Genomic DNA, 26,000 nt, shown 5'->3' with positions numbered 1-26,000 from the left:
ACCAGTGTAAAATGAAATGAAATGTATGAAACTATTGCCCACTTCTCTTTTTCCACAGAGAACATGTCCGTAAATTTCCACCAATGACATCTTACCATCGTATGATAGTACATCGAGTAGCTGCTTACTTTGGACTGGAGCATAATGTCGACCAGGCCGGCAAATCTGTTATTGTGAATAAGACTCAAAACACAAGAATGTAAGTCCGACACTTTCAGTCAAAGATATTGAAAAAAATTAGAAAAAACCCCAACAACATTAGGGCTAGCTACATGTAGCTCAGTTGGTAGCGTGCCAACATACATAGGGCTAGACACTAACTCAGTTGGTAGAGCACCGGCATGTTAATCCAGAGGTCATTGGTTCAAATTCTATTAATATATATTTTTTTAACCCAAAATCACAGCAAAAACACACACTTTTTTTAAAATGGTGGTAAACAAGCCACAGGTAGGGAATTTACATAAGAATGTCCACTGTCATTTTATTAGAAGAAAAAAAACCTTGAAAACGTCACTCTTATAATATTGAGTTTAAAGTATTGACATGATCTTTACAATCGCTTCCGTGACATTTTCTCTCATGAGTCTGGAAAGCCTTTCCTCCTGCAAACAAAACAAGATAATTCTGAGTTGGCATTCAGATATTGACATCGTCTGTAAGCTGTAGTCTTTGGAATTATTCTCTAGACTCGCTAAGAGCTTTTTTGTTTCTTAAAATGGAAACATTTAAGTTGAAATCCCAAAAGTCATCGTTCTATGACGGGGTAGAAAAGTTGATATATTGTACGATTATTGATCATCTTGTAGTTGTTTTTGACAAGTGATGGGCACTCAATGGTATTTGTATCGTGAGGAGGTTACATCAACAATTGCGTTTGTGATATTTTGTAAAATACGGCCAAAACATTGTTAAAGGTTGTGTAAAAAATCTGAGGTTGTGTCTTAAGCTGTGACTGTGGCTGTGGCTGGCTATGTCAAGCTGTGGTTATTGTTGTGGTTGTGGCTATGGCTACATTATGTCTAATGAGCATTGAATGTATTGTTATATGAAACAAAAATTGTTCTCTTTTTGTGAAACTAGACCGGAGCAGAAGTTTCGAGAGCACATCAAAGAAGATTCTCAAGACGCTCAGGCTAAACGAATCTTAAAGAGAGACACGGCTAGCTTTGATGATAAAGACGATGAGGTACACACTAAAGTTCTGAAAGATAAAACACGGCAGAGCCATAGTGGAGATTGTTTTAATATTGACTTGAAGCACTTAAGAACGCCCAAATATTTGGAATCTAGCTTACTAAAGGTGGTTACCTAACTATTCTTCCACAAGAAACTGTCTTATACTCTCTCATCTTTGTACCTGTGTGTATTAGGTTGGAAAGGAGAAGTATTTTAAGAAAATTATCTTCATAGGGTTGAAATGTCTGGCCATTAACTATTTGTTGCATTTATACCATAGGTCCTTTGGTTGGTAAGCAGTTTGCAACAGCTAATTCTATTTTTTTTCAAATTGTCTCGAACTAACAGAAATATCTTAATTTTGTTTGTGAAGGAAAAGAGCTACTTGGAGAAGCTTGAAGGTGGAGCAATGGGAGGACAGCTTAAAGACGACAAAAGGAGCAAATCTTATGAAGAGAGAGAAGAAGAATATGAAAGAGCAAGAGCAAGGATCTTCAATCAAGAAGTAAACTTCTTATTCCGATCTTTCAAAAACTAAGAAATCGTCATCCCATTTTCAAGGAAATTGAAGTAGAAATTTTTTAGCGGTCTCACTGAGTATATCATGCAAAGATGTACAAAATTAAAAATTTGTTTTTCATAACTCCTTAGCATTTGAAAATGTTTAACCATGAACACAAAATAGAGACAGAAACTCTTCCATCCACACTCTAAAAACTCTCAAAGGGCCCCCCCCAAAAAAACAAAAACCACCCACCTAACAACATTTAGAAACATGTTCAACTCCATGTAGACACCAACTTTGTCCACGGTTCCACAACCTTGCCTCATTTTGAAATGCCACTGAGAATTAAGCATTTTGAAATGCCACTGAGAATTAAGCATTTTGAAATGCCGCTGAAAATTAAGCATTTTGTAATAACGCTGAGAATTAAGCATTTTGTAATAACGCTGAGAAATAAGCATGTAATCTATATACAGCGTTCTATGTTTATTTCCATAATGGTTACAGCGTCGCAGCAGAAAATGCACGGCAAAATAAACGTTGACAAGTGATGCTTAGTTCATCAATCAAATAACATGGACCTATATATGAGCTATATAAAAGATGTTATTTGACAGTTTTCTTGATTGTTTTGTTAATTGTTTGCAGTCTGGCTCGTCACAAGAAGGGACCATCATGATTGAGTCTCCAGTCAGGTAAAGATAATTCCTTCTTGAATGCGATTAGTGTTTCATGGCGTGGGATCTCATTGAATAAATAAAAATTCAAAATTTTAGTAGTTTCTCTGCACTGATAATCTTCTTACAATAAATCAATTAAGTAATTTTACTATAATGTAAATCAATTATGTCAATTCACTATTCTGTATAGTTTTGGTAATGATACAATATGCAGATCTTGTTCCCTGACTTCACCTAATGACATATATCCCCATGCAGACAGCCTACATCGTTCCCTGTTTTGCTCTCATCCTGCAGACCAGTCAGAGGTCCGCTAGCGCCCAGCAGTCGTCAAAACAGTGGAACCTCCGATGACTCCACCTACCTCTGGAAGCAAGATCGACCGTGGAGCAGTGTCGACTCTTCCAGTGGATCAGAAAGGCCCTCTATACCTGCCGTTACTAAAGCTAGTAGCTTCGCAGGTAGTAGCCTCGGCACTAAGATCCTGATGAGGAATGATAGTAGTGGGAGTAGTCGAAGCAGTGGCAGTCTTGGGAGTCGTGGAAGCCTCGGCAAGCTACCAAGGGGAGGTAAGGTTCAGCTTGTTCACTTTCAGATTCTACCCCTAGCTTTAGCCTTGGGTACAAAACCCAGTTGGGTATAACTGGGCTAACCTTATGATCAAGATGGCTAAAAGTAGAACTTTGGTGCAAATCCCAAGTGAGTAACATCAATCTAAATCATCCTAACTCACTGGCAAATGTTAAAAAGCCTTGGGAGGTCATTAAAGTGTTTTCTAAATTCAGGTTATCAATATAAACCACAAGGGAATTCCCTAAATTCAGGTTAATACATTCCCCCTACCAAATTGGGTATAAATGTCAAGTGGGTGACATCAATCTACAGTTACCCAAAATGACTCACAAAATTAAAATCCGGAGAGAGGTTCAAAAGCTTTGTTTTCAATCTAGTGAATATATTAGATCCTCAAAACCTACCACCCATTGTGCCTGGGTATAAATCCCTAGTGGGCGACCTCGAATTATTCATAAAGGGAGAAGCAAGTAGGAGCTTTATATTCAGTTAAGGTTAGCAGGGACCCCTTAAGGCGTTCCACCTGTTGCACCTGGGTATAAGTCCCAGTGTAACAATCCAGGACAACCCAAATGAATAGTCGGGTAAAGGTTTAAAAGCTTTGTGCTCAATCGGGTTAATAGCATTGATTCTTAGTGTCAATCCACCCTTGACAACTGGGTACAAATGCCAAACTGGGCGACTCAAGACCGTGTTAACCCAGATACTTAAAATAAAATATAAGCCACAGGAAATTAGACATAATCCTTTAGGAATGATTGATGACAGACCCTCTATAAGCAGGTTGTAAATTCCTTTGGAATTTCTATTGAATTCCGCGGAGACAACAAGGTGAAATTTTCTCCATTGTTCTGAAAGAGAATTGACGAAGCAAAAAGTCATTTGAATTCTTCTTGTCTCCTTTCTTGGGACGTTCACGAAGTACAAATGCCGTAAGTTCAAAAATACTTACTGCTAAGTAGTCATGTAGATTGAAGAGTAAATTTCTCTAATTTTTTAAGACCTTTCCTTTTTCTTGTAATTGATTATGATGGAGACTATTAAACAATTTTTTTTTTTACCTGTAGATTCTGCTGAGCGAGGAGCCGCCAGTCCTAATGTCCGTCCATCCCCAACTTTCCAGTACCACCCATCTCTGGGTACTATAAGTCAGATTCAGCACTCTTACCCCTCCCCCTCAGTCTCCTACACCCAACCCTACCAGGGTACACAGGTCACATGGGCAGGCAATATGCCTAGCAACCAAGGAATGCCACTCCTAGTGCAGTCCGGGTCACCACAGGGGACACCTCAGCCAGGAAGCATCAGTCAGCCGGTGTTGTTTGCTGCACCTAATATAGAGTCGGTTCCCCCTGGCAGTGTATTAATCAACCCACAGACAGGCAAGTAGAATGAGAATTAGTAGAATTCAAAGTTATTTTTTATTTTTTATTAGGGGTGTGTTTTGGGCAAAACTTTGCAAATGCCCCTCACACCTTGAGGCCCTTTGAAAGGATTATTTTGAGGTCGTTCGAAAGACTTGTAATTAAAGCAGTCTATAGTGTAATTTTGATACTCGTTTTGTTTATCCTTTTCATGTTCCTCCCCAAAATAATTTTTTAAATGGGCCTAAAAATTTCCATTTCTCAGGTGTTAGAAGACTATATATAGAAAAAGCTTGTGATTTGCCATAAACTATTGTAAAAAAAAAAAAGAATTTAACTGAATCTTTTCAGCAGATTGTATGTTGATTTTTCTGAGATATTTTATTTTGTTTGTTTGTCATTTCTCCACCAGGCACTCCTTTTTTAAATCAAGATGGCACACCAATGGTATATCAACCACAGAATGTTAACCAACAAGTCATGTCTAGCCAGCAGCCGCAGCCACAGCCACAACAACAGCCGCATCCAATCACTAGCCTACCAAGTCAACCAGGCCACGCCTTCCCAACACAGCAGCAGATGATGTCACAACAGCATGCCATGCAGCAGCAGCAACAACCACAGCCAATAGTATCGCCCCAACATCCTCATCAACCAATGACAGGCCAGTTTTCGGCTGGGGGAAGCCATGTTGGATCTCCGGGTGCTGTACCGCAGCCTTGTGGAATGCAACAGCAACAACTGCAGCAACAGCAGCAGCAGCCGCAGCAGCATGGGATGGTGCACCATCAACATTCAGGGGTATGCAAGCTAGTTGTGGTGACGTCTTGTCTGTAAGCGTTCTAGTCGTCGTAATATCCCTTTATCAGGGGGGTCATGACCAGCACATTGTTTACAACTTTCCAATTGACCAACCAACCAAACAAATAAACAAACTTGGATAAGATGGTCCAACTAAACCCCTCTCAGAAGTGTGTGACCACTTACTTGCCAGGCCAAGTTTAATCTTTGAGAGGGTAAGGCCATTGTTATTTTCAAAGGGCACTGGTTTTTGAAAATATTCAAGTCTATGGGCAATTTTTGTAAAATTTGTTTGTCTACATTGATGTTTGAGAGTTATTCAATGTCAAAATAATGACACTCATTTTGTGTACTCTCGTTTCTTTTCTTTTCTGTGTCTAAAGGAATATCCAGAGCTGAACTCCCAACTGCAGCAGCTGCATTTCTGCAGACAGCTCTCCGGTGGTGAAGGTAATATGGCACAGCTGCAACAACAGCAGCAGTCGCAGCAACAACTACAACAACAACAACAACAACAACAACAACAACAACAACAGCAGCAGCAGATACAACAACAAGTATTCCAACAACAGCAACAACATCAACAACAACAACAGCAGCAACAACAACAGCATCAGCAACAGCAGCAACAACAGCAGGCTGCGTCTGCAGCACAACAGTACATGTCAAGTGGTTACATTCGTCCCGTAAGCCATGTAGGGATGGGCTCACCTGGTGTTCAGGGATCATCTCAACAACACCAGCAGATGGGACAACCCCCCTCACAGCAGCATGCTCAGGTTGGTCCTAGTCAATGTCATTAGTGTCATCGTCATTTGTTTACCTTAAATCACTGGTAAAACACTGCAAAAAGAAACATACTTTGTTATCAGTAAATAAATATATATTTAGAAAATAAAGTATATTTATAATAACATACAGTATTTTACAAGTATTTAAACAGTTACAACATAGTTGCAACAAGCTTGAAAAATCATAGTTTGACCTTGTTGCACTTATACAACAAGTTTATTAACACAACAGCTAAATCTTTTTTCTCAAATTCACAATCATCAAAACGTTTGTGTCTAAATCATTGATTTTGCCATTCAGAAGTATGCAGACTTGTTTATCCCCCAAGTAGTAATTGAGAGTTGATATTTATATTCATGACTATTTCTTTGGTTTCTTCCCAGGTGGTGCAGGTTCCACAGTCTCAGCAAGTGAATGTTCCACCATCACAGATGTATCGTCATTCACCTCCATCCCAACTCCTGCCCCAACAGCATTCAATACAGGGCCTCCAACAACCTCAACCTCAACCCCAACCAATTGCCTCAGGTAGTCCTCACCAGCTAGGGCTAGTGTCCCCTGGCAACCCACCCACAGGGGGACCCGTGTTGTATCAGACACAGGGTGGTGGGTTGGTCAGTCCTCAGCAGCCAATGCCTGTACAACAGGTGTCTTACCCTCAAGGATATCAGGGTGTGATCCCATCACAACAACAACAACAACAACAGCAGCAGCAACAACAACAAGGTCAACCCCATATTATGTATCAACCTCCTATAGATCAACAGCAACAACAGCAGCAGCAACCACCACTGCAACCACCCTTCAGTCAATCTGTGCCGATCTTTTACCAGCCGGCATCGTTGCCCACCCATCCCACTCAGCAAGAAATGCAGCGCCCAACGTCCCCAAATGCCCCCAACCCCCTTATGGTAAACCAACAGCAGCTGATGAGTTATCCTCCTACTATGGTCGGACAACGTCCCCCTGGCCCACAACAACAACAACCACAACAACAGCAGCAGCAGCCGCAGATTGTCACACCGAGCTCTTACGTGCAGTCAGTGCCGGGAACGATACCGGGGCAGATGCATCCAATTTCCCAACAGACAATGTTGCAATATCAACACCACTCAAGGCGTGGCTATGCGGGGGATCGTGCAATGAAAGGTTGGGATATGTACAGTGCTGATGGTTCCCTGCAGAGTCCTGGTGCCTCACCTTCACAGAGCCCTGGGCCGTCCTACATGAGGATGAGTCCACAAGAACGAGGTAAGGCATTCAATGCTACCCCTCCATCCCTCCCCCCTCCCCCTCATCACCTTGAAAAATAAGAGAGAGAGAGATTTTTTGACATTTCTTTTTAATAGTGGTGGTTCTGAGAAGAGCTTGAGTTTGCCATCTTTTGAGAATATATTTAAAATTTTATTTTTATTTTTTTAGAGTACATTAATATTGATTTTATACCACACACAAAGATCCTTGTCATTTGATTGGTAGAACACGTGTCATGTGTCATCCTTTATTATGCCTTGAATATATTTAACTGCTGGGATGCTCCAAAATTTAATATAGGAGTCCTCTATGGATGACTGTAGGAAACTTTGGACACTTAACAGTATTATTTCCAAAATAGGTGATCCCACCTGTTTGTTCAAATTAGGCAAGGTCATGTCATGATGGACATGGTTAGTGTTCACATTGAGACATGCTCATTTAAAAAAAAAATTAAAAGACTTTTTAGAGCATGGGGTGGACGAGTTTCTGTGTCTATTTTGTGTCTTTATTGTGAATACAAACTCAATTGACAAAGATTTATGTGTTAGTTATATAAAACAATACCGAATTCATTTGTTCTTGCGTTTTGGCAAAATATAATCACTAGATGCTTTATCTTCAACGCACACAACTAAATTGGCTTTATTTTGATATCGCAGGAAGTACTAGGTCTGGTCAATTCAAAGTTCGACCACCGAGGGCGCCAAGGCGACAGCGTAAGATCCAACATTCTGAGGCAGTAGGCCCCCAGGAAACTATAGAAATACCAGGTACATTCCAGAACCAAACCCATCTCATGAAGCTGTTACAGACACTGTTCATGATTATTGGCAACATGAAAGTTCATATCAGTGCCAATCCTTCAGAGAAATATTTCCATGTGAAATATACTTTCAAACTTGAGGAAATAGCAATCGAAGTCTCTTAAAGTCACAAACTGCTGCATTAAAAAAAGTCTGATTCCTGACACAATCCACTTTGTTGTTTCTACTAAAACATGCTTGCCTATAATTTGATGACATTTTTACATACATTCTATTTGTTGCATCCCTGTGGAGACGTCTTTTGTTTTTCCTTTGTCCCTGTAGTTATTATGAACCTCCAAAAGACTTTGTACACAAACTTCCTTTTGGAGCACCCCATTCTTTAGAATTCCTCTATATCACCGCTGTATAAAAAGCCCTGTGAGGGACACGCGGTTTGCGCGCATGCGCGAGAATTCTGCGAGGTCATTGGGAAATGCATATTCATTAAGCATGACCTCTTTTTGCCCAAACTTCATTGATAAAAAAACTTCCTTTACATACTGAATATTCATACTAAAGAGGAGGTTAACCAATAGGATCATGAAGAACTTATTGTCTGCAAACTTATGTAGTAAAGAAACACCAGAGTGATGACTGAACCCCGCGAAAATCAGGGAAATCTGTGCCGAAGTTTGTGTCCAACTGAGACGAGCGCAGGCTGAAAATTTACAGATTTTGAGGCGGATTTTCTTCATGAAGATGAGTTTTTCTTTATACCAGGAAAGTAAGATATAAGAAGTTAAACCTTCCTTTACCTAATTATTACTTTTTTATATGAGCAAACCCCGTACTTTGTCTTAAAATGGTGGGATTCCCCCGCGGGTTTTACTACGGCAAACAAGATTTCTTGGGATTCTGTTGCGCGTTGTTCATAGTGACGTTTGTACACAGTCTCCTGGCCCTAGCAACATCACATTGGTAGTCAAGGCACACCGTGTCTTAAATAGAAAATTCATTAACAGCGAAAACGCGACCACGGTGTGTGTGTAAACAACCCTTTTCTAAATGGCTGTCCACGAGGCTCCATTGAGGTTTGCTCCGTGTTAATTATCGTGTACGTTTTCACAATGAGTTATTATTCCCTCCTGAGCTTGTTTTTCAACAAGAAAATTCATGATCCACCCATAAAAACGCCAACAAAGGTACCACTAATTACCTTGTTCTTGATCCATCAAAACGCGATCGTGTTTACTCATAACCAAACCTAACCACGAGAGGGCGCTAGATGGAACTAAAAATCAGCGCATGCGCGCAAATCGCTTGTCGCTCTACACACAGTGGTGATATAGAGACCTTTTGTTTTCCCTTTTCTGTTTTTTTGTTCTTAGTCTCCAAGTGGTAGTGAAAATGAAATCAGGTTGGTTGTACAGTGTGTGTGTGATTTGAAACTATGAGGATTGGAACTAATTTACTCTTCTAAAAACTCTCTTCTAAAAAGTTTACTCTTCTCCTACTCTTCCAATTCTCTACATTTTCTGGAATACTCAATTTTTTCAGACTCAAATTTTGGGAGATAAAAACTGATGTTGTTTTCCTAACCACATAACTTCAAAGTGAAATGATTCTCAAAATGCTTTTTGCTATCGAAAGATGCTGTAGTTCTAATCAAGTAAGTTTTTATTGCCATAACTTGTGAGAGTAATTACCAAACTTAAACCCTTTTTTTATCATCAAGATCTAACTCTACTTGTAACTCTACTTTATCAATCCTTCTACAGCTGTTACTGAGACGCTTGAAGTAACAAACCTATCAGCTGATCTGACTTGTAAAGCAGCGCTAACATTACTAGAAGACACAGTCAAACAAATTGGTGAAATAAGATGGCTACCAAACGATGGACAGAGACCTTGCCTTGGATCTCACCAGGTAAAAACATTTTACAAACCAAGCAATGGTTTAATTTAAACCAATTTTATGCTGACCTTTTGTTGAGTCGGTCTCAATGGTACGGTTTAGGTGCTTTATAGAAAACGTCTCCTCACATGTTAATAATAATAATAATAAATAACAATAATTTGGGGGCTAATCATCCTTACTCGCAGCTAAGAGCTGAATTGCGAAGGACGCGGCTACAACATGTTCAAGAAGCAGGCATGCAAGGGCGCCGTTGGCTGCCAGCCACATCCACCCATTATGACCACGGAGCACAGCCAGATCAAAAGTGTTTGATTTTTCCCCAAAATCCAAATTCTCAGATGCTAATCTGAAACTGAGTTATCCTGAGGAGCTAGTCTAATAGACCCCATTTACACTAGATCCCGAAAGCTGAATCGGACCCAGTTCAGATTCGGCAATGTGGATTAACGACTTGTGTGAACCAGGTCAGACCCCAGTCGGTATCTGGCAATTTTAATCCACCTTTCGAGGAGGGTTGAATCCAGCAATTGGTGGGTTAAGATCTGGCAAAATGGATCAAAATACAAGTGATAACGCAAAGGTGGATTAGACATGGCAATTCGGTATGGTCATTTCCAGTTTTGCTACGAACAGCGCGCTAGTGTAAACGCGGTGAAATATGATTATCCTGATTTGCTTAATCTAAGAGGTTCTTATCCTGGGGTGTTAAACGGGAGATGCTTCCTGAGATGCTAAACTTAAGTAGCTATTCCTGTGCTTCTTTGTAGATACCTTTATCACAATACAGCCTTCTTAGATTTTCTCATATGTTATCGGATCTAAACAAATTGGATCTAGCCCAGGAGAGCAAGAAACTGGGACATCATGATACAATAAGAATCAATAGTTCCTACTATTATTGGAGAAAGAGTATGAGACGGATACAGTATCAATTGTCTTTTTCTCTCGAAACTTATCAATACAAAATTTCAAATGTCAGGATTGTTTTAATACAATCTTGACACTGAAACTATGGATAAACGTACTCTTCCAAAAACTATATTTATAAATCATTATTGTTTTACTTTCCCTCCCTATGTTTTGTTGTTGTAAAGGTGGATCCAAATGACCAGGTTTCCAATTACACTGTTCTTATCACGTTCCCCTCGATGGAAGCAAGTCAAGGTGCCCTCACCAGTCTATCTGAAACTATGGATAAACGTACTCTTCCAAAAACTATATTTATAAATCATTATTGTTTTACTTTTCCTCCCTATGTTTTGTTGTAAAGGTGGATCCAAATGACCAGGTTTCCAATTACACTGTTCTTATCACGTTCCCCTCGATGGAAGCAAGTCAAGGTGCCCTCACCAGTCTATCTGAAACTATGGATAAACGTACTCTTCCAAAAACTATATTTATAAATCATTATTGTTTTACTTTTCCTCCCTATGTTTTGTTGTAAAGGTGGATCCAAATGACCAGGTTTCCAATTACACTGTTCTTATCACGTTCCCCTCGATGGAAGCAAGTCAAGGTGCCCTCACCAGTCTATCTAGTGCCAGTTTTACTCTTCAAGTTCCAGAGCGTGACTTCAGTCAACGTCTATCACTGCAATCAGCCACATAGTCCTTATTTCTTGATATTTATGGTTTTACTATAATTTTATAGAGTATTTTTTAGGCATTTTAATTTATTAGCTTTTTTTGAACCATTAAGAGGAGGCGCAGTGTGAGTGATGAACAAAAAAAAAGTATGGAAGATGATTTGATCCGAAGTGAGCAGTTCACAATTTCATGAAGCTGTTAACTTGCTGTTAAGCGAAACTTGCTTAGCACAGAAAAATCTTGCTTAGCAGAACCAGATTACCAGCCAAAATGTCATGTAATGTATATTGTTGGTACTTGTGCCTACACCGGTAACCTGCAACTTTTTGCTAAACGGTTAAATTTTTTGATATTTTTTCGCGTAGCAGCTCTGTGAAATTGGTCTGTTTGCTTTTTTTGTCAATTATTTGAAAAAGAAATAGGTGGGTACATTAAGAGATTAATGAAGAAAAATTACTAAAAGATTAAAATTTATGTTGGATATATCATGTGGATAGATTTTTTAGTCAAAAATAAAAAATAAAAAATAGGAATTTACTAGAAATACTTTCAGTGTCGTAGAGAACAATTTACATACATCATTGAAGGAGTTAAATGTACAAATATATATTTTAACTGTTCGGAAAAGAATTGCCCAGTTGTGTTGTGGAAATCTAGGTCTAATTCCTTTAAAATATAAATGTATCAGCAGGTTTGTGTTGCTGAGTGGGAAATGGAGGATTACCAACCAAGAATGTATTGGTTGTATTGGTTTTTTGACTGGTTGGCAGTGTATCGCGCTACACACTGATTCATGCTTACCAAGAAACTGGTACTCCGTTAAGCCACCTTGAGTCCTAGTATTTCTTTTGAGTTTGTTCATTTTATCTTTTATACTACACCCTTCCTTTTGAGTTTACAAAAATATTTTTAATTGCAAATAAATTATACATTTTTTTGGTTTTCAAACGTGGATAGACTTAATTTACCACAAGAAACATTGCTTGTGAAAGAAAAACAGTTTTCTCGTCTGGTTGATCCAAGACAGTAGAAGTAAATATCTTTCCCTGTCCCCTCTCTAACCAACCTCCAAGAAAACAATTAAGGAAGATAAGCTCAATTCTGTGGACTGAGCAATATTATGCATCATGCATGTAAAGTTCTCCTGGATTGTTCTCTGTATTTTGTAAATATTGACTACATCGGTTATTAATATCCAACGGATTTATTTATAAACCCTGTAGATCTAGTATAATCATCACTGTTCGCCCTGATATGAGTTCCGGATTTTCCAGCAAAATGTCTAGAAAATATGATTTCCGAAGGGTTACAAATTTTAACACGAGACGACATCATATTCTATGCTGCTGTTTCAAAATCCAGGAGCAGTTGTATGAATCAAACTGTCGCATAAAGTTGTTATGAAGTTTCTTGTGGAATCTGGATTGGATTCTTAGACATGAACTCTTTAGCAGCAGTAGAGATACTAGAACATACATCATCCTAAACCCTATGCCTTCTGTGTCATTTCTACTGGCATATGTACTAGCAAGATTGTTTTTTACTACCAGGGTATTTCTGTACACCTCTTCCTTTATATAATGTATGAATGCTATGAACTTTGAACCCTGACCTTAGATGAGCTTTGACCCCTGATCTTTAAAGGTAAAATAGTTTCACTCCCTTCCCTCCCTCCCCCACCCTTCCTGAAGGTATATTATTAATTCCCAGATGTAAATTGCTTCAACTTTTTGATGTTTATTAAGACAGTAGTAGTAAAGGAAGAAAGTCTGTGACATGTTTTATGTCATTCTTGCTGGCAAGGTTGAAAATAAACACATGACCCGAGACAAAGATTAAAATAGTACATCCATTGTTGAGTAGACAGAAGAAAAAAATACACTTTTTATACCGAATAAATAGGTTATGATGCTTTTACAAACTTTCTAACATGTCGCTTTTTTGGTACTTAGGTAATATTGGTCAGGATACCATCGTTTTCGTTACTTTCTGTTTTTCAACATCCTCCCTAAAGTTTTTTGGTGCATAAATATGAAACATCAGCTGCATTATATAGGTTTAAGATAATTTGTTAAAGTAGTTGAGACATATATTACATGATTGTTGTGTGATTATCTGATTACATTAGGGCACATTTTCAAAAACTTGCTAAGCAGGAATGGGTAACCATCTAAAATACCATAGGAATGATGTATATTTGACTGGTTCCCTTGCACAGTTTGCCAAGAGGTTTACTCTACTCGGCAACGCTTACCAGATTGATGAAATTGTGCCTCAGTCCAGCTTGGGATATTTCTAGGCGTCTTTTTTTAAACAGTCAAAATGAAGAAAGGTTTGTTTTGTCAGGTGCGGTATGCACACATTCATTATATGCTGCCTATTTCATGTTCATTTGTGCCAAAAACAATGATTACTATAAACATTCATGTTGAGAGAATAAGTGTCAATTGATTGGGAATCAATTTCATGAACTGATGACCTGACTGGAAGTCAAACAGTAGTCTAGTGTCTCCGTTCTCTATTTTGTTTTTTACATTCATCTGGCTTTGTATCAAGGAGTAGATAAATTTTGTAGTTATTGTTTCATGTGTCTGTTAGATTCCCTGGTAGTTCGCCATCCTCTGCTGGTAGGACAACTTCAACATGAAACTGATTCCCATCCAATTTGACTGTTAACTATTCACGCACAATTGCAGTTAGATTGTGATTTTTCCGAAGCACTGTGTTTTAAGTTCCAAGTCACGTCAACATAGATGATAGCACCACACTGCAATCAAGGATAACTCATCCAGCTGCTAAGTGCACGCATGTTTTCGCTTAGTAGAAACTGCTCACCAGACAAAGTGCCATAGGATATGCAATGTTTGTCACTGATTTCCTGCTCATTTTTACTTAGCTGATAAAACTTAAAAGCAATATTTTGTGCTTATCAGCTCTATAAAATGGGGTTCTGCCGTCGATTTCACAAAGTTAGGACTCATCTTATCTCGAGTTAGGACGAGTATTTGTCCTAACTCTCGTCCTAACTTTGGATTAATCTTAACGTCTGCATGCTACAAGTAAGTCCTAAGATTAGTCTTAAGTTAGGAAGAGTTTTGTGAAATCGACGGCAGGTCGGTTGTAATCTGAGCAAAATGCTACCAATCCTGATGAGCCGGGCGGGGTGTCGTTCTTGTTGCAGACTTTGTTGATCACGGCTTGGCCTGATGTTCTCAATAGTTTGCACACACGCTTGTGTTGTCTCCTTTAAACGGTCGTCCTTAAACCTTTAATCTATCCTGGGATTGGTGTTCATCAGCTGATATGGTTGTCCAGCGTAATCACAAAAATAGACCATGCAAGTCTCATGCAAATTCAAACATTTTTGGGACCACTTTGTTCTTATCTACATTGCTTTAAAATGTGAAGGAAACAAACTCATGTACTTCAATGGGTCCCAATGTTTGAATACACACAAGACCTGCACAGTCTTAAATAGGGCTACTAAGTTTGACTCACTGTTTCCACAAAAGTGTCAATTTGTCGTTTTGTTTATTACTCGTGGAAAGTTTCACTTTGAATAACTGCACATTGTTGGAACACATTTTATTTGTAACTTTGAAGTGAAACCAATCCAAATTGGCAATAAGTTTCTGGGATCTAAAAACTTGGTATGATGTAATTAATGTATTCTGCCGCCCCTTCTAGAGTTCAAAATCACTTAAGTTTTTTGGATGCGTGTATATTCCACCCCAACTATAGAATTAGCCTAATTGGAGTTGGGATGGCCCATCTATCTGGGCCCAATAATAGTAATAAATCAAATTCTATAGCTGGGAGCCAAACAACTACTTCATTTGAATTACCCAAATTATGTTTTGGTTAAAAGTATAGTAATCTAAAAGCTCAGGTGAATGAAGATATACTGTTGCCAATTTGACAACTTCTGAAAAAAGCGCATTCTTCAAAATTGCCTGTGCAGAAGATGGCCGCAGCTTAAGCCAAAGAAGTTTCCTGATTGAGGGTTGTATATCTTCATTGGAAGAAGGTTTCATTCAGGGTACAAATATATACCCTATTGTGGGTAGTTAAGTTGTATTTATCCAAGGGGTAGTGATCATTGATACTCTCATTGGGAGAAACGATCTGCAATTGGGGTAAATCTCATTTGGGATAGTTCCTTCTGTGGCTCAGGGCTTCCCAATTGGGCACCAGCGAATTTTAGTGACAGGCTATGGAGTGTTCCAGTCAGGGTAGAATTATATCCCAATTTGGGTAATTCTGTTTTCATTGTCACACAAGTCTTCTCGATAAGGGACCAGATAAATCCTCACTAGGGTCAGAGGAGGCTGATCAGGGTATTGTTATAATTGAGCGGAAGTTACAAGTACCGAGTTCAGTATTCAGAGGTGGCAAACATGACCAACAGATACTTGTGCCTGTAACACAGTACAAGTCAAGGCCCATTTCTTCAGGTATTAAAGAGTCAAGTTGGGTTCAAATGCAGGCTTTTCGGTACCTATTTTTCATGCTAAGCAATGCTCTAAAAGGCCTAAAACTTAAGAGTCTTGGGGTATAGTCTACTCAAACTATTCATTGATTGGTTTCATAAACCTACCTAAGCTAATGTAAAGACCAGAGAAGTCTGCCTAGTCTTTTCTAAAGGCTACCTTTTGTAGTGTCAAGAGCAGGGTATATCTACCCATGCAGTAAAATCCTGACGTTGTTAGGATATTTTCTTTTGGTACTTTGAGAGTAGTTTAGAATCATGAAACTAAATTGAGTAAACATGTTTTGTTTTATTTCGGTGTAACCAGTGAAACATAATTGCTGCACTTTTTCATTTAATGTTCCTGAAATGATGAAATCACAAAAAACTTTATACACACAATTCCGTGTAATTTTCATGTTTCTGTGAGCTGTACTATGTGTCGACCCTTCCTCCCAAATTCATGTCAAAATTATAATTCTATATTTTGTATACGTATTTGTAAACGTTTGACTCGTTTTCTGTAACGAATCACCTTACTCTATTTGTTACACGCAGTGCCCTGCCATGAAATACATGTACACTAGTCTTAGTCAGAGAAAGAAAAAAAGTGAGAAAAAAAAAAAAGAATCTTGTAAATTCAATGTTTTGTGTGGTTATAGGTTAATAACTCCATGTCACTATGTATGAGGTTTGCAACGTACTGAGCTGGTCTACATTCGGACCCAATCAATGTGTCTGTAACGTGTACATTACAAGTTGTGTGCAATGTGTAAATGGACTGAAAAACAAATAAATTATTATGGAAGAAATACAAACTCTTTGTTGGCTGTCAACTCTTAAGATTGTGATGTGTGCCTGTTTTAATTTTTTACAGCAACCCCTGATTTTCAATAGTATAAATTTTTGAAAGAATTTGTCATCAAAATGCGCCATACGAGGGTGTCCACGGATCTTTAAACGTTTTTCAAAGTCTTAATTTTGACTTCTTAAAAGTGAGCAGACACCCAGGTACCGGTACTTTTTAAAACATAGTTTGTTTAGAATCCTTTCTTCAGTTGGTTGAGAAGTGTTTAGTTACAGAGTTAACACTAATCACATTCCATGTCTCGTATATAAAAAAGGAAAACTAAAATGGCTCACAGGCCTAAAGCATAGGTGTATCTTTCCCAAATCAATTATTGTGATTGAAAAACTTCTAAAGTGATGCTTCTAAACTTCCTTTTTTTGGGGGGAGGGGTTTCTTTAACGTTTAATTATTCTCTTTATTATAAAAGATGAAGCGAGTCTGCTTACTCTATGGTCATATCGATTCCCCCATATCGAGTTGTCGCTAACCCAAGGGATAATCTGACAATGCTGATTGGCTCTCATAGTGATTGGTTTGGACCACTCTCTATGTCCCAAGTCAAATCTTGAATTCTCTAACTTATTCCTCAACTGAATGATCATGATGCATTGAATATTAACTTTCGCATATTTTTGTATTGCATTTTTAGTTTTTTCTGTGGTTTTTATTTTACTGAGCCTTTCAAAGCGCCCTCTGTTGAAATCATTGTTGACGTTAAAAAGAAAACACACAAACGACTTGTAAATTTAAATGCAAGTCTATTTCTTATGCAAGATGGCAACCTTTTGGGTACAGAATGCGAGAAAATCTGGGCAGATCGGTCACAGTATTTTAAGGATTTCTAGGTTAACTTTGAATCAAATAAATTCAAACTCTAGGAGGAAGATTATCACATCATGCTGCTGTCGTGGGATTCATCACAAACCGGTAAACACATGTACTTCTAACTTGATTAAAAATATAAAAATCGCATGGCATTTGCCGGTGTTGACTGTAGTGTAAGTGTAGTGCATGGTTATGCAGGGGGGATTGTAGGCATGGTTGGTTGGACTTGGTTGGTGGAGTGTTGCGTGTGTGATGTTCCTTCTAATTCTTACGAAACTAAACATTGAAAAGAACTTGTTTTTCTTCTACAGGTATTTGTTTCATTACTGAAAGACAAACTTAAAGGAAGTCTTAATAGGTGAGTTACCTAATAAGTTAACTTTGACTAAAGTAAGTAATTGATAAAATAAGATTTGACTAGCTAGGTATTAAAGGGAGGGGGGAGTGTGGAATAAATTCCTCATATTTCATAATCCAATTCTGACTGAACTTTAAAGTAATTGACTGAGTTTTACGAAAGGTCTGAGTATTAAATTAATTATGTGTATCACAAACCTAGGCAGTGGCCTTAATTTAGTCTTACTTCCGATTTGCGATAGCTGTGACTGACCGGTAACCCTCCATAGTCCATCCTTCTGATGGTCGATGATTATTGTGGTTACACTTATTGCAAACAACATTAGTCCTAGTTGCGATGATAGTAACCCTCAATCCTCCCGACGGAAGATGGATGGTACGATCATCGCAACTTTCTTAACCCATGCGGTACAATTATAGAATACAGGGCCACTCCAGCCAGGGTTAGGGGTAGGGTTAGGGGTAGGGTTAGGGTTAGGGTTAGGGCTGTCGCCGAGTGTGCCCCTGTTTTCTATAGCTACTCCCCCCATGCTTACAATCACTCACTGTCGAGTCTCTTGTTGGGATAATTGTATTTGTTAACCCTCAACCCTCCTGACAGTCACAGGGGATGGAAAGTTTTGATCATCGCAACTATCCATCCTTAAATTTATCTTCCCTGGCCTTATGTTTTTAAGTTCTAGAAATAGAACAAATCTCAATAATGTTATATTTCTTTATTTTAAAAGCTTCCTAAAAAGTAGCAATGCTTGTTATTCTGTGGTCCCTCACCATTAGTTGCGATTATCGTAACCCTCCATCTTCTCAGCAATTACAGACTGTCGTCTCCTACTGTCTGGAGTATATTCCCTCTCCATAGGTTACTGTCATCGTAACTACAAAAATAGTTGCGAAAATGTAACCCTCCTCCTGGCGGGAGGAGGGTTACGTTATCGCAACTACAACAAAAAGTGACTTTGAAATAGACCCAGTAACTGGGGTGCTGTATTCCTTTTTCAAAATTTTGACATTTTCTGTCATACTAGGTACAACCGATAATGTCAAAGTTTGAAAAAAGGAGTACAGCGCCCCAGTTACTAGGTCTAACTTTGAAATAGGCCTACTTTAAATACCATAATGTTTGTATTTTTGTTATTCATTTAACTGATTGTTAATTATCTGAATTTGTCTTACTCTGTAAAGGAGCCTGGGTCCATGTTACTCCACAAATTCACATTTGTTTCCTAAAGAAGTGACTAGTCCGGAGAAACTCACGCAAGATGAAATATCGGCCCTGCATCAAAACATTTGTAAGGTAAAATACTGCTAGCTAGATGGGATGATTTTAACAGCAGTTATTGTTTTGTTGTATTGTTATTGTTTTGTTGTATTGTTTAAGTTTTAGAATAATACATAAAGGAAAAAGCAACAAATTATTTTTGAAACATTTACATAGCAAAACATTTAGACTGAAAGTGTCTTGTGTAATTTACTTGTATATTTAGTAGCAAATTACGATTTCTTTTGAGTAGCAACTGATACAATTTAGTAACTATTTTGCAATGCTTTACAAGTGAGTTATTTTGATTGAATATAAAATCAAACTGCTAATTATTTTATAAAGCATGTAGTTAGCATACAAATTCTGCTAAGCACAGGAAAAACCTTGCTTAACAGAAACTGGGTACCATTCAAATTCCTATATAGTTTACATTGTTGCAACTCATTTTTTGATAAGCAAAGAAATTTGCTCAGCAGTATTTTCTGCTCGACAGCTTTATGAAGGTTGGCCCAAGTCATATTTTAATACCTTGTTTCTGTTGTCTTTTGAATTTGATAGGAATTAATTACAGATGAGAGATCTTTACAAGAGGTTGCACAGTACTATTTTGATGGGAAAGGCAAAGCGTTTAGACCCATGTTGGTTTTACTCACGGCTGGTGCATGCAATATTCATACTCAGGGTGCTAATAGGTAAGTAACGTCCCTTAGGCATAACATCCGGCTTACTATTAAGCCTCCTACATTTTTAAACATTGAGTTTTGATCTCGGGAGATCAAACTAATTGTTTTTTTATTCTATTCTCAAAAACTAAAATCAGGGATGTGATTCCTCTGTTTTTAACCTCTGCTTTTTATAAAGTTTTTTTTTTAAAGACCAAACTCATTACAAAATTACGATAAAACCAAATAACAACGCCCCAGATGGCAGAGTAGGGCTTTTAAAAACCAAAGATATATGTTAATATTGGGCTTCATTCTCACAAATTTTTGAGGGTTTTTTTCTCAACAGCCTATCACAACCCTGAATAATGGCATTTCAGGCAAACATAACTCAAGGGAAGTTTTTCACCATGACCATCTTGTTTATAGTTTAGGTGTAAATGTGTGAATAATCATTTAATAAATCTTATTAAGTATTGAGTATACAGTGCTAACACACATCGGTGTATGGGTAAAAACCAAAATTAATATACTTATTAAAGGAACACATTGCCTTGGATCGGTCGAGTTGGTTTTTGAAAAGCGTTTGTAACCGTTTTTTATAAAATGCATATGGGTAGAAAGATGTTGTAAAAGTAGAATACAATGATCCACACAAACATGCCTCAAAATTGCGTGGTTTTCTTTTTACCTCGTCGACTAACACGTCGGCCATTTATGGGGGTCAAAATTTTGACTCCCATAAATGGCCGACCGTGTTGGTTCGCACAGTAGAAGGAAAACCATGCAATTTCGAGGCAAACTTGTGTGGATCATTGTATTCTACTTTTAAAACATCTTTCCAACCATATGCATAATATAAAAAACGGTTACAAACGCTTTTGTTTTGACCAACTCGTCCGATCCAAGGCAACGTGTTCCTTTAATACTCTTTAAATTACTCAAGTCTCTTATTTTCCCCTGAATATCTGAACATATTCTGACTATTTTGTCTTGTTCAGTAAACTGGTGGATACTCAGAGACGGATTGCAATGATAGCTGAGATGATCCACACAGCGAGTCTCATGCATGATGATGTCATCGATAATGCAGATACAAGAAGGAACAAAACAGCAATCAACGAAATGTGGGGACAGAGAAAGGTAAAGCAAGATCATGAATTACGTTTGAGAACTTGGATATATTCCCTGTAGGATTGCACTGAGAAAAATGTCAAAATATATGAACCAATGAAATATTGTGCAGAAGAAATCCCTTCCTCTACATACATTTAAGCCCTGCATAGATAGATAGATAGATAGATAGATAAAATGGTTTATTAAAAAAACTGTCCTCGCAGCACAAAGGCTGAATTACAACAATTTTACATAAATTTAAAATTTGAAATCAAATTAAAGGCAAATTGGTAATAAGAAAAATAAAGAAATAGTTAAGCCACTCCCCTAAATTACACACTGAAAATTGCACATTGAAATTGAATTAATTTTACTCAAAAATGGTGTGACAATACAACAAAACAACAGTCAAGAATTGAAAATGTTATTAACGAGAAAAACAAGCAAAAGACCAAGACAGTGGGTAACTACCCGTAGTGTGAACCTGGATTTTAAAAAAAGAGGTCCATACAATGGAGGTACTGCCTTGGTGCTGTCTTGGTGCTGCATTTATTATTGTTGAACTAACAATTCTTTTGTTTTCTCCTCACAGGCAATTTTGGCTGGAGACTTTGTTCTATCAGTTTCATCTCAGGTTTTAGCAAGAATAGGAAACGAAGAAGTTGTTTTAATTCTTTCCCAAGTCATTGAAGATCTTGTTAGAGGTGAGTCTTATCATTGCTTTTAAGAGAATATTCATTGGTGTACGATACAATGTTAATTCACTGAATGGAGCCCGGTTCATACTTCCTGCGAATGCGAACGCCATACAATTTTTGACGTCACATGGCTGTGACAGCGAATATTTTGCTATTTTGCAGGAGTTAAGCACAGTTTAGACGTCAAAATTATGACCCATCGGCTTTTGCAGGAAGTATGAACCGTGCTTTACTGTGTGCAACAGCCTAATGTTACCAACTGTCAGCTCGCCAAACGTGAGTTGAATCAATGTTCGTGTGAAAATACTGTGAGGTTTTTTGCTATTTTCTCAGCACTGTAAAACTTACACAGTTGACTTTTATTGTATCTTTCTTGATAACTTTGCCAATAAATCTGCATTTCGTTGACAAAAAAAACAACCTATGACCCTGTCTTTAAGAATAATACTTGAACTAAAGTAGGCCTTTTATGATTCATGGTAGTTTTATTCTTCCGATAAATATCACATACTTTATTTAATTTTTTCTTTAGGGGAATTTATGCAGCTTGGTTCCAAGGAGGATGAAAATGAGCGATTTGCCCACTACCTCAAGAAGACGTTCAAGAAAACAGCAAGTCTCATGGCTTACAGCTGTCAAGCAGTAAGAAAAAGATACCTCACTGTAGACTTCTTAAAAACATTGCTCCTTTGAAGAGTGTTCATTTTGTTAAAATAAATGTTCAATGGAAGGGAGACTATTTCTCTTTTATAAACAGTGGGTTATAAAGTAAACGTATGCCTTTGGTTTTTGGAATCCTTTGGTTGTTTGAATCCTTTATAAATGTAGATATATACAATTTAAAGTAACTTGTGAAAATTTCAAAAGGTGGTAGCGTATTGGAGATATCAGCAAAAATCTGGAGTGGTTTAGTCCACACAATCTGAGTAACGTTTCTCAAATTCACATTTTGGAGGATACAAACTGATATACTTTTCCATAACCATATTACTTTAAAGTGAACAGATTCTTAGAATGCTTTATACTGCTGCTGCACTTTCAACCAAGTATGTTTGTAATACCAGTAATTTAGAGCTCCTTTTGTTTGTGTCCACCCGTCTGCCTAGGTAGCAATTCTAGGTGGTTGCAGTGCTGAGGTGTGTCAGATAGCCTACGAGTACGGCCGGAATACAGGCATGGCATTTCAGCTGATAGATGATGTATTAGACTTTGTATCCAGTGATGCCGCTATGGGGAAACCGACGGCTGCTGACTTGAAGCTGGGCCTTGCAACCGGGCCAGTGCTGTTTGCTGCTGAGAAGGTATTACAAAGAGGAGAAAAGTCAGACTTTATTATGTCTACCTGGTGAAAACAAGTACATGTAGCCCTTGTTTTCTTCACATGTACAGAAATCATGCTATTTGATCTACTTCTCTGGCATTGGGGATACTTTTCCTAAAAGCTCTTTGAAGTCTTTCATTCATGGGGGTCAATATTATTATTATTGGTTTATTAAAAATTCAAACATCGCAGCCAAGGGCTGAATTGAGTTTAAACATACAACAAGAAGTAATAAAATATAAACATTAAAAAGGGAGAAAAAAAATTTGACAGAATAAACAAAAACAAAAAAAATATGTACAAGATAATACAAAAATACTCCATTCCAGCTCCATTAAAAACAAAACAAGTAGTAAACAAAAAATCCAACTGTCCAATTCAAAAAATTCAACTGTTGATTAAAAAAAACAAGTAGTAACAAAGTTCAACTGTTAATAACAGGTTAAAATGTCATAATCTAAGCATACTTATATAAATTTATATTCAAGTTTAAGATGGTGTTGACAACAAAACTCTCCTAAGAAGTTTGTTGTAGATGGTTTGAAAAGAAAATGGAGTTACGATGGGTGAAGTTGTTCAACAGCTCTTTGGGTCTCCTCATATTTGTGATTTTTACAAATTTTACAAACATGAGGTTTTCGAACAATGTATTAACTAAGATTACTTTTAAGCAAACATGCGATCTTCAAATAATTTTGTTTCATTTTTACCTCAAATATTTCTCTGCTGAATATATCATGAATTTTGAGTTAAAACCGAGAAAATTGAAGCTTCACTGCTCCAAAGGAAGTTGAATTATCGTGTTTTCTATTTTCTGTCCTGTAGTTCCCAGAGTTGGATGCCATGATCATGAGACGGTTTAGCGAGCCTGGTGATGTAATGGCTGCAAGGGAAGCTGTTGCCAAGGTAACTAGTTGATGTATTTTAAAAGATGATTGTATTCAGGCATGCGATTTTTGCGAAGTTGATCAGCTGATTTCTAAGCAGTATAAACATAGAAAACTTAAGAACACTGTACTAAGTTTGTTGCCATTTCCTTACACTTATTGCTTAGAGAAGGGGTTTGCCCTGGCAGTGGCTGCTGAATACATGTACAAGGTTCTACATAAATGGGTCTCATAATTAAAACAAATTTTTAAAAACATTTCTTAGAATGTTTCTGTCTGTTCAAGGGCCTTGAGTACCTTCGGTAGATACGTGTGCTATGTAAGACTATATATTATACCATTTGTTTTTACTAACTGTTATTTTCAGACTGAAGGCATCGAGCAGACAAGACACATCGCTAACCAGCACAGCTTAGAAGCTCAGAAACAGATCAATAAACTACATCCCAGTCCAGAGAGGCAAGCACTTATAGAACTTGCACAGCGAGTTGTTACAAGAATAAAGTAAATCCGTAGTTGAAATCCTTGTGTCAGTGCAAGAGTGTTGTATCTCTAAAAACAGCCTTTATGCAATACAGGTTGTGAAAACTGCACAATGTTGTCTTTCACCATAACAACCCCTGGTGTACACTAATGTACACAGAAACCCGGTCGCGTCAAAATGAAATGGTGCGAAACAAGACGTCCCAATGAAACAGAGAAAACACGTTTTTGCATAGATTTCTAAAAGTGGTGACATTCTATAAATAATTAGTTTGTGCACCACAGTGTACCCTTGTTATAAAGATGCTCAGCTTATAAAGAGTACATTCTGAAGTCCACAATCTCATTTTCTGCTGTGTTTGTTTCTCTTATAACAGCGTTCCTCTTATAAAAAGGTTATTTGGCCAGTCCCAGCGAACTTGTTATAACAAAAGTTGACTGTACTAGCTTTATAAAGCATCGAGGTATGACAAAAACCCAAATAAATGTTATGTAAAAATCTCAAAAGTCTACAATCCTGGATAAACCTTGTGTGGCCTCCACTTAATTGAATTAGACAACAGATTTTAAGAAATGGACATCAAATTATGGATCTTTGTTGCTCCTAGTCCTGCTGGATTTTCCAAGGAATTGTTGCTTAAATCTAATTGGAAATTTGATTCCCATTCCTTTTTGCAATCTACCTCAATGCAATACATAATTTAGTTAGCAGGGAAACCTTAAATATTTTCCAAATATTTCTTTGTTTTAACCAGGGTTGTGTGCGTGTGTGTGTGTGGGGGGGGGGGGGGGGCAATACAAACCCGAAGGCTAACATGTGTGTTATCACAAAAAAAGGTTTTACAGTCAGGGTTGATGTTTTCAGGAACTGTAATTATTTTCATTTGTTTTGAAAGTGAGCTGCCGAGATAGTACTGATTGTAGAATTTGTCTTTCTGTCAGTAAACAAGGAGCAAGTCATGAATACTGTACATGTGTAACTGTTTTTTAAAGACATTAGTTTGTAAATATTATATGTAAAGCATGCTCCGTTTCACTGGTCAAAATTCCTTGAAGGGTCTTTCCAATGAATTATTCATTCAATAACCAGTGTGTACAAAACCCATCTTGTTATCTTAAGTCATTGAAAGTGTGTGATAGACCCTGAAAACGTAGAAGAAATTTGCGCAAGTGTCAGAAATTGTTGCAGGATAAATTGATAGAAACATGTTCTATCTATTTTATGAGAGCATTGTTTTAATTAATATTTTTTTCATCAGAAATAATTGTGTAAAATATTTTATATCAAATAATTAGAATTTAATAAAGTACAATAAATTGCCTTGATGAACTTTGTCCATGTGCATTTGTTTTATGTGGGATAATCTTTGATACAGAAGCCTTAAAAGGCAAAGTATACCTTTGGTTTTTGATAAACTATTTTAATAATTTTGTCCCTGCAGGAAGAGTAATCCGTAATTTGAATATACAATCTGATCTCAGGTTGAACACTTTTTGAGCCATTTTCTCTTGAACCGCATACCTTAGAAGGAAATAATTTCTCAAAATGTTAAACATTACCAACCGCAGACTAATTATACTTTACAAATTTCCATTTAGGGTCCCAACTTTGAAATGATGCAGATAAACTCAATATTGCACCGATCGCCTCTTTATCTTCCCGTTTTCTCA

The 26,000-nt window shown here is 37.6% G+C and overlaps 2 protein-coding genes across 2 annotated transcripts in view; both read left to right on the top strand.

Annotated features, from left to right (window-relative positions):
* The window catches only part of LOC139937183 (uncharacterized), a 60,883-nt gene extending 44,211 nt beyond the window's left edge, over nucleotides 1-16,672 (top strand). The window contains exons 8-19 of the mRNA XM_071932242.1: nucleotides 59-199; nucleotides 1,084-1,189; nucleotides 1,553-1,684; nucleotides 2,333-2,379; nucleotides 2,662-2,933; nucleotides 4,005-4,319; nucleotides 4,714-5,102; nucleotides 5,486-5,881; nucleotides 6,278-7,145; nucleotides 7,811-7,921; nucleotides 9,676-9,824; nucleotides 11,262-16,672. Coding sequence (XP_071788343.1) covers nucleotides 59-199; nucleotides 1,084-1,189; nucleotides 1,553-1,684; nucleotides 2,333-2,379; nucleotides 2,662-2,933; nucleotides 4,005-4,319; nucleotides 4,714-5,102; nucleotides 5,486-5,881; nucleotides 6,278-7,145; nucleotides 7,811-7,921; nucleotides 9,676-9,824; nucleotides 11,262-11,423 — 3,088 coding nt within the window. The 3' untranslated portion in view covers nucleotides 11,424-16,672. The remainder of the gene's footprint in view (nucleotides 1-58; nucleotides 200-1,083; nucleotides 1,190-1,552; nucleotides 1,685-2,332; nucleotides 2,380-2,661; nucleotides 2,934-4,004; nucleotides 4,320-4,713; nucleotides 5,103-5,485; nucleotides 5,882-6,277; nucleotides 7,146-7,810; nucleotides 7,922-9,675; nucleotides 9,825-11,261) is intronic.
* A 2,419-nt stretch (nucleotides 16,673-19,091) lies between these two features.
* Nucleotides 19,092-25,600, top strand: LOC139937704 (all trans-polyprenyl-diphosphate synthase PDSS1-like). The gene is made up of 8 exons (XM_071932985.1): nucleotides 19,092-19,195; nucleotides 19,721-19,854; nucleotides 20,826-20,967; nucleotides 21,533-21,644; nucleotides 22,171-22,280; nucleotides 22,745-22,939; nucleotides 23,785-23,865; nucleotides 24,214-25,600. The coding sequence occupies exons 2-8, from the start codon at nucleotides 19,799-19,801 to the stop codon at nucleotides 24,352-24,354; spliced, it is 837 nt and encodes a 278-aa protein (XP_071789086.1). The 5' UTR covers nucleotides 19,092-19,195; nucleotides 19,721-19,798; the 3' UTR covers nucleotides 24,355-25,600.
* The last annotated feature ends 400 nt before the right edge of the window (nucleotides 25,601-26,000 follow it).

This window comes from Asterias amurensis, chromosome 5 (assembly GCF_032118995.1).
Source record: "Asterias amurensis chromosome 5, ASM3211899v1".
Classification (NCBI taxonomy): domain Eukaryota; kingdom Metazoa; phylum Echinodermata; class Asteroidea; order Forcipulatida; family Asteriidae; genus Asterias; species Asterias amurensis.
Note: the sequence above shows the minus strand (reverse complement) of the source record. Positions and strands in the feature narration are given on the sequence as shown.

What these genes read in the sequence shown, in the direction of transcription:
- LOC139937704 (XM_071932985.1), top strand. Translation starts at nt 19,799, where the DNA reads ATGTTGGTTTTACTCACGGCTGGTGCATGCAATATTCATACTCAGGGT. An exon ending in CATTGAAGATCTTGTTAGAG is followed by an intron (nt 21,645 to 22,170) that starts GTGAGTCTTATC and finishes TTTTTTCTTTAG; the next exon opens with GGGAATTTATGCAGCTTGGT. An exon ending in CAAGGGAAGCTGTTGCCAAG is followed by an intron (nt 23,866 to 24,213) that starts GTAACTAGTTGA and finishes TGTTATTTTCAG; the next exon opens with ACTGAAGGCATCGAGCAGAC.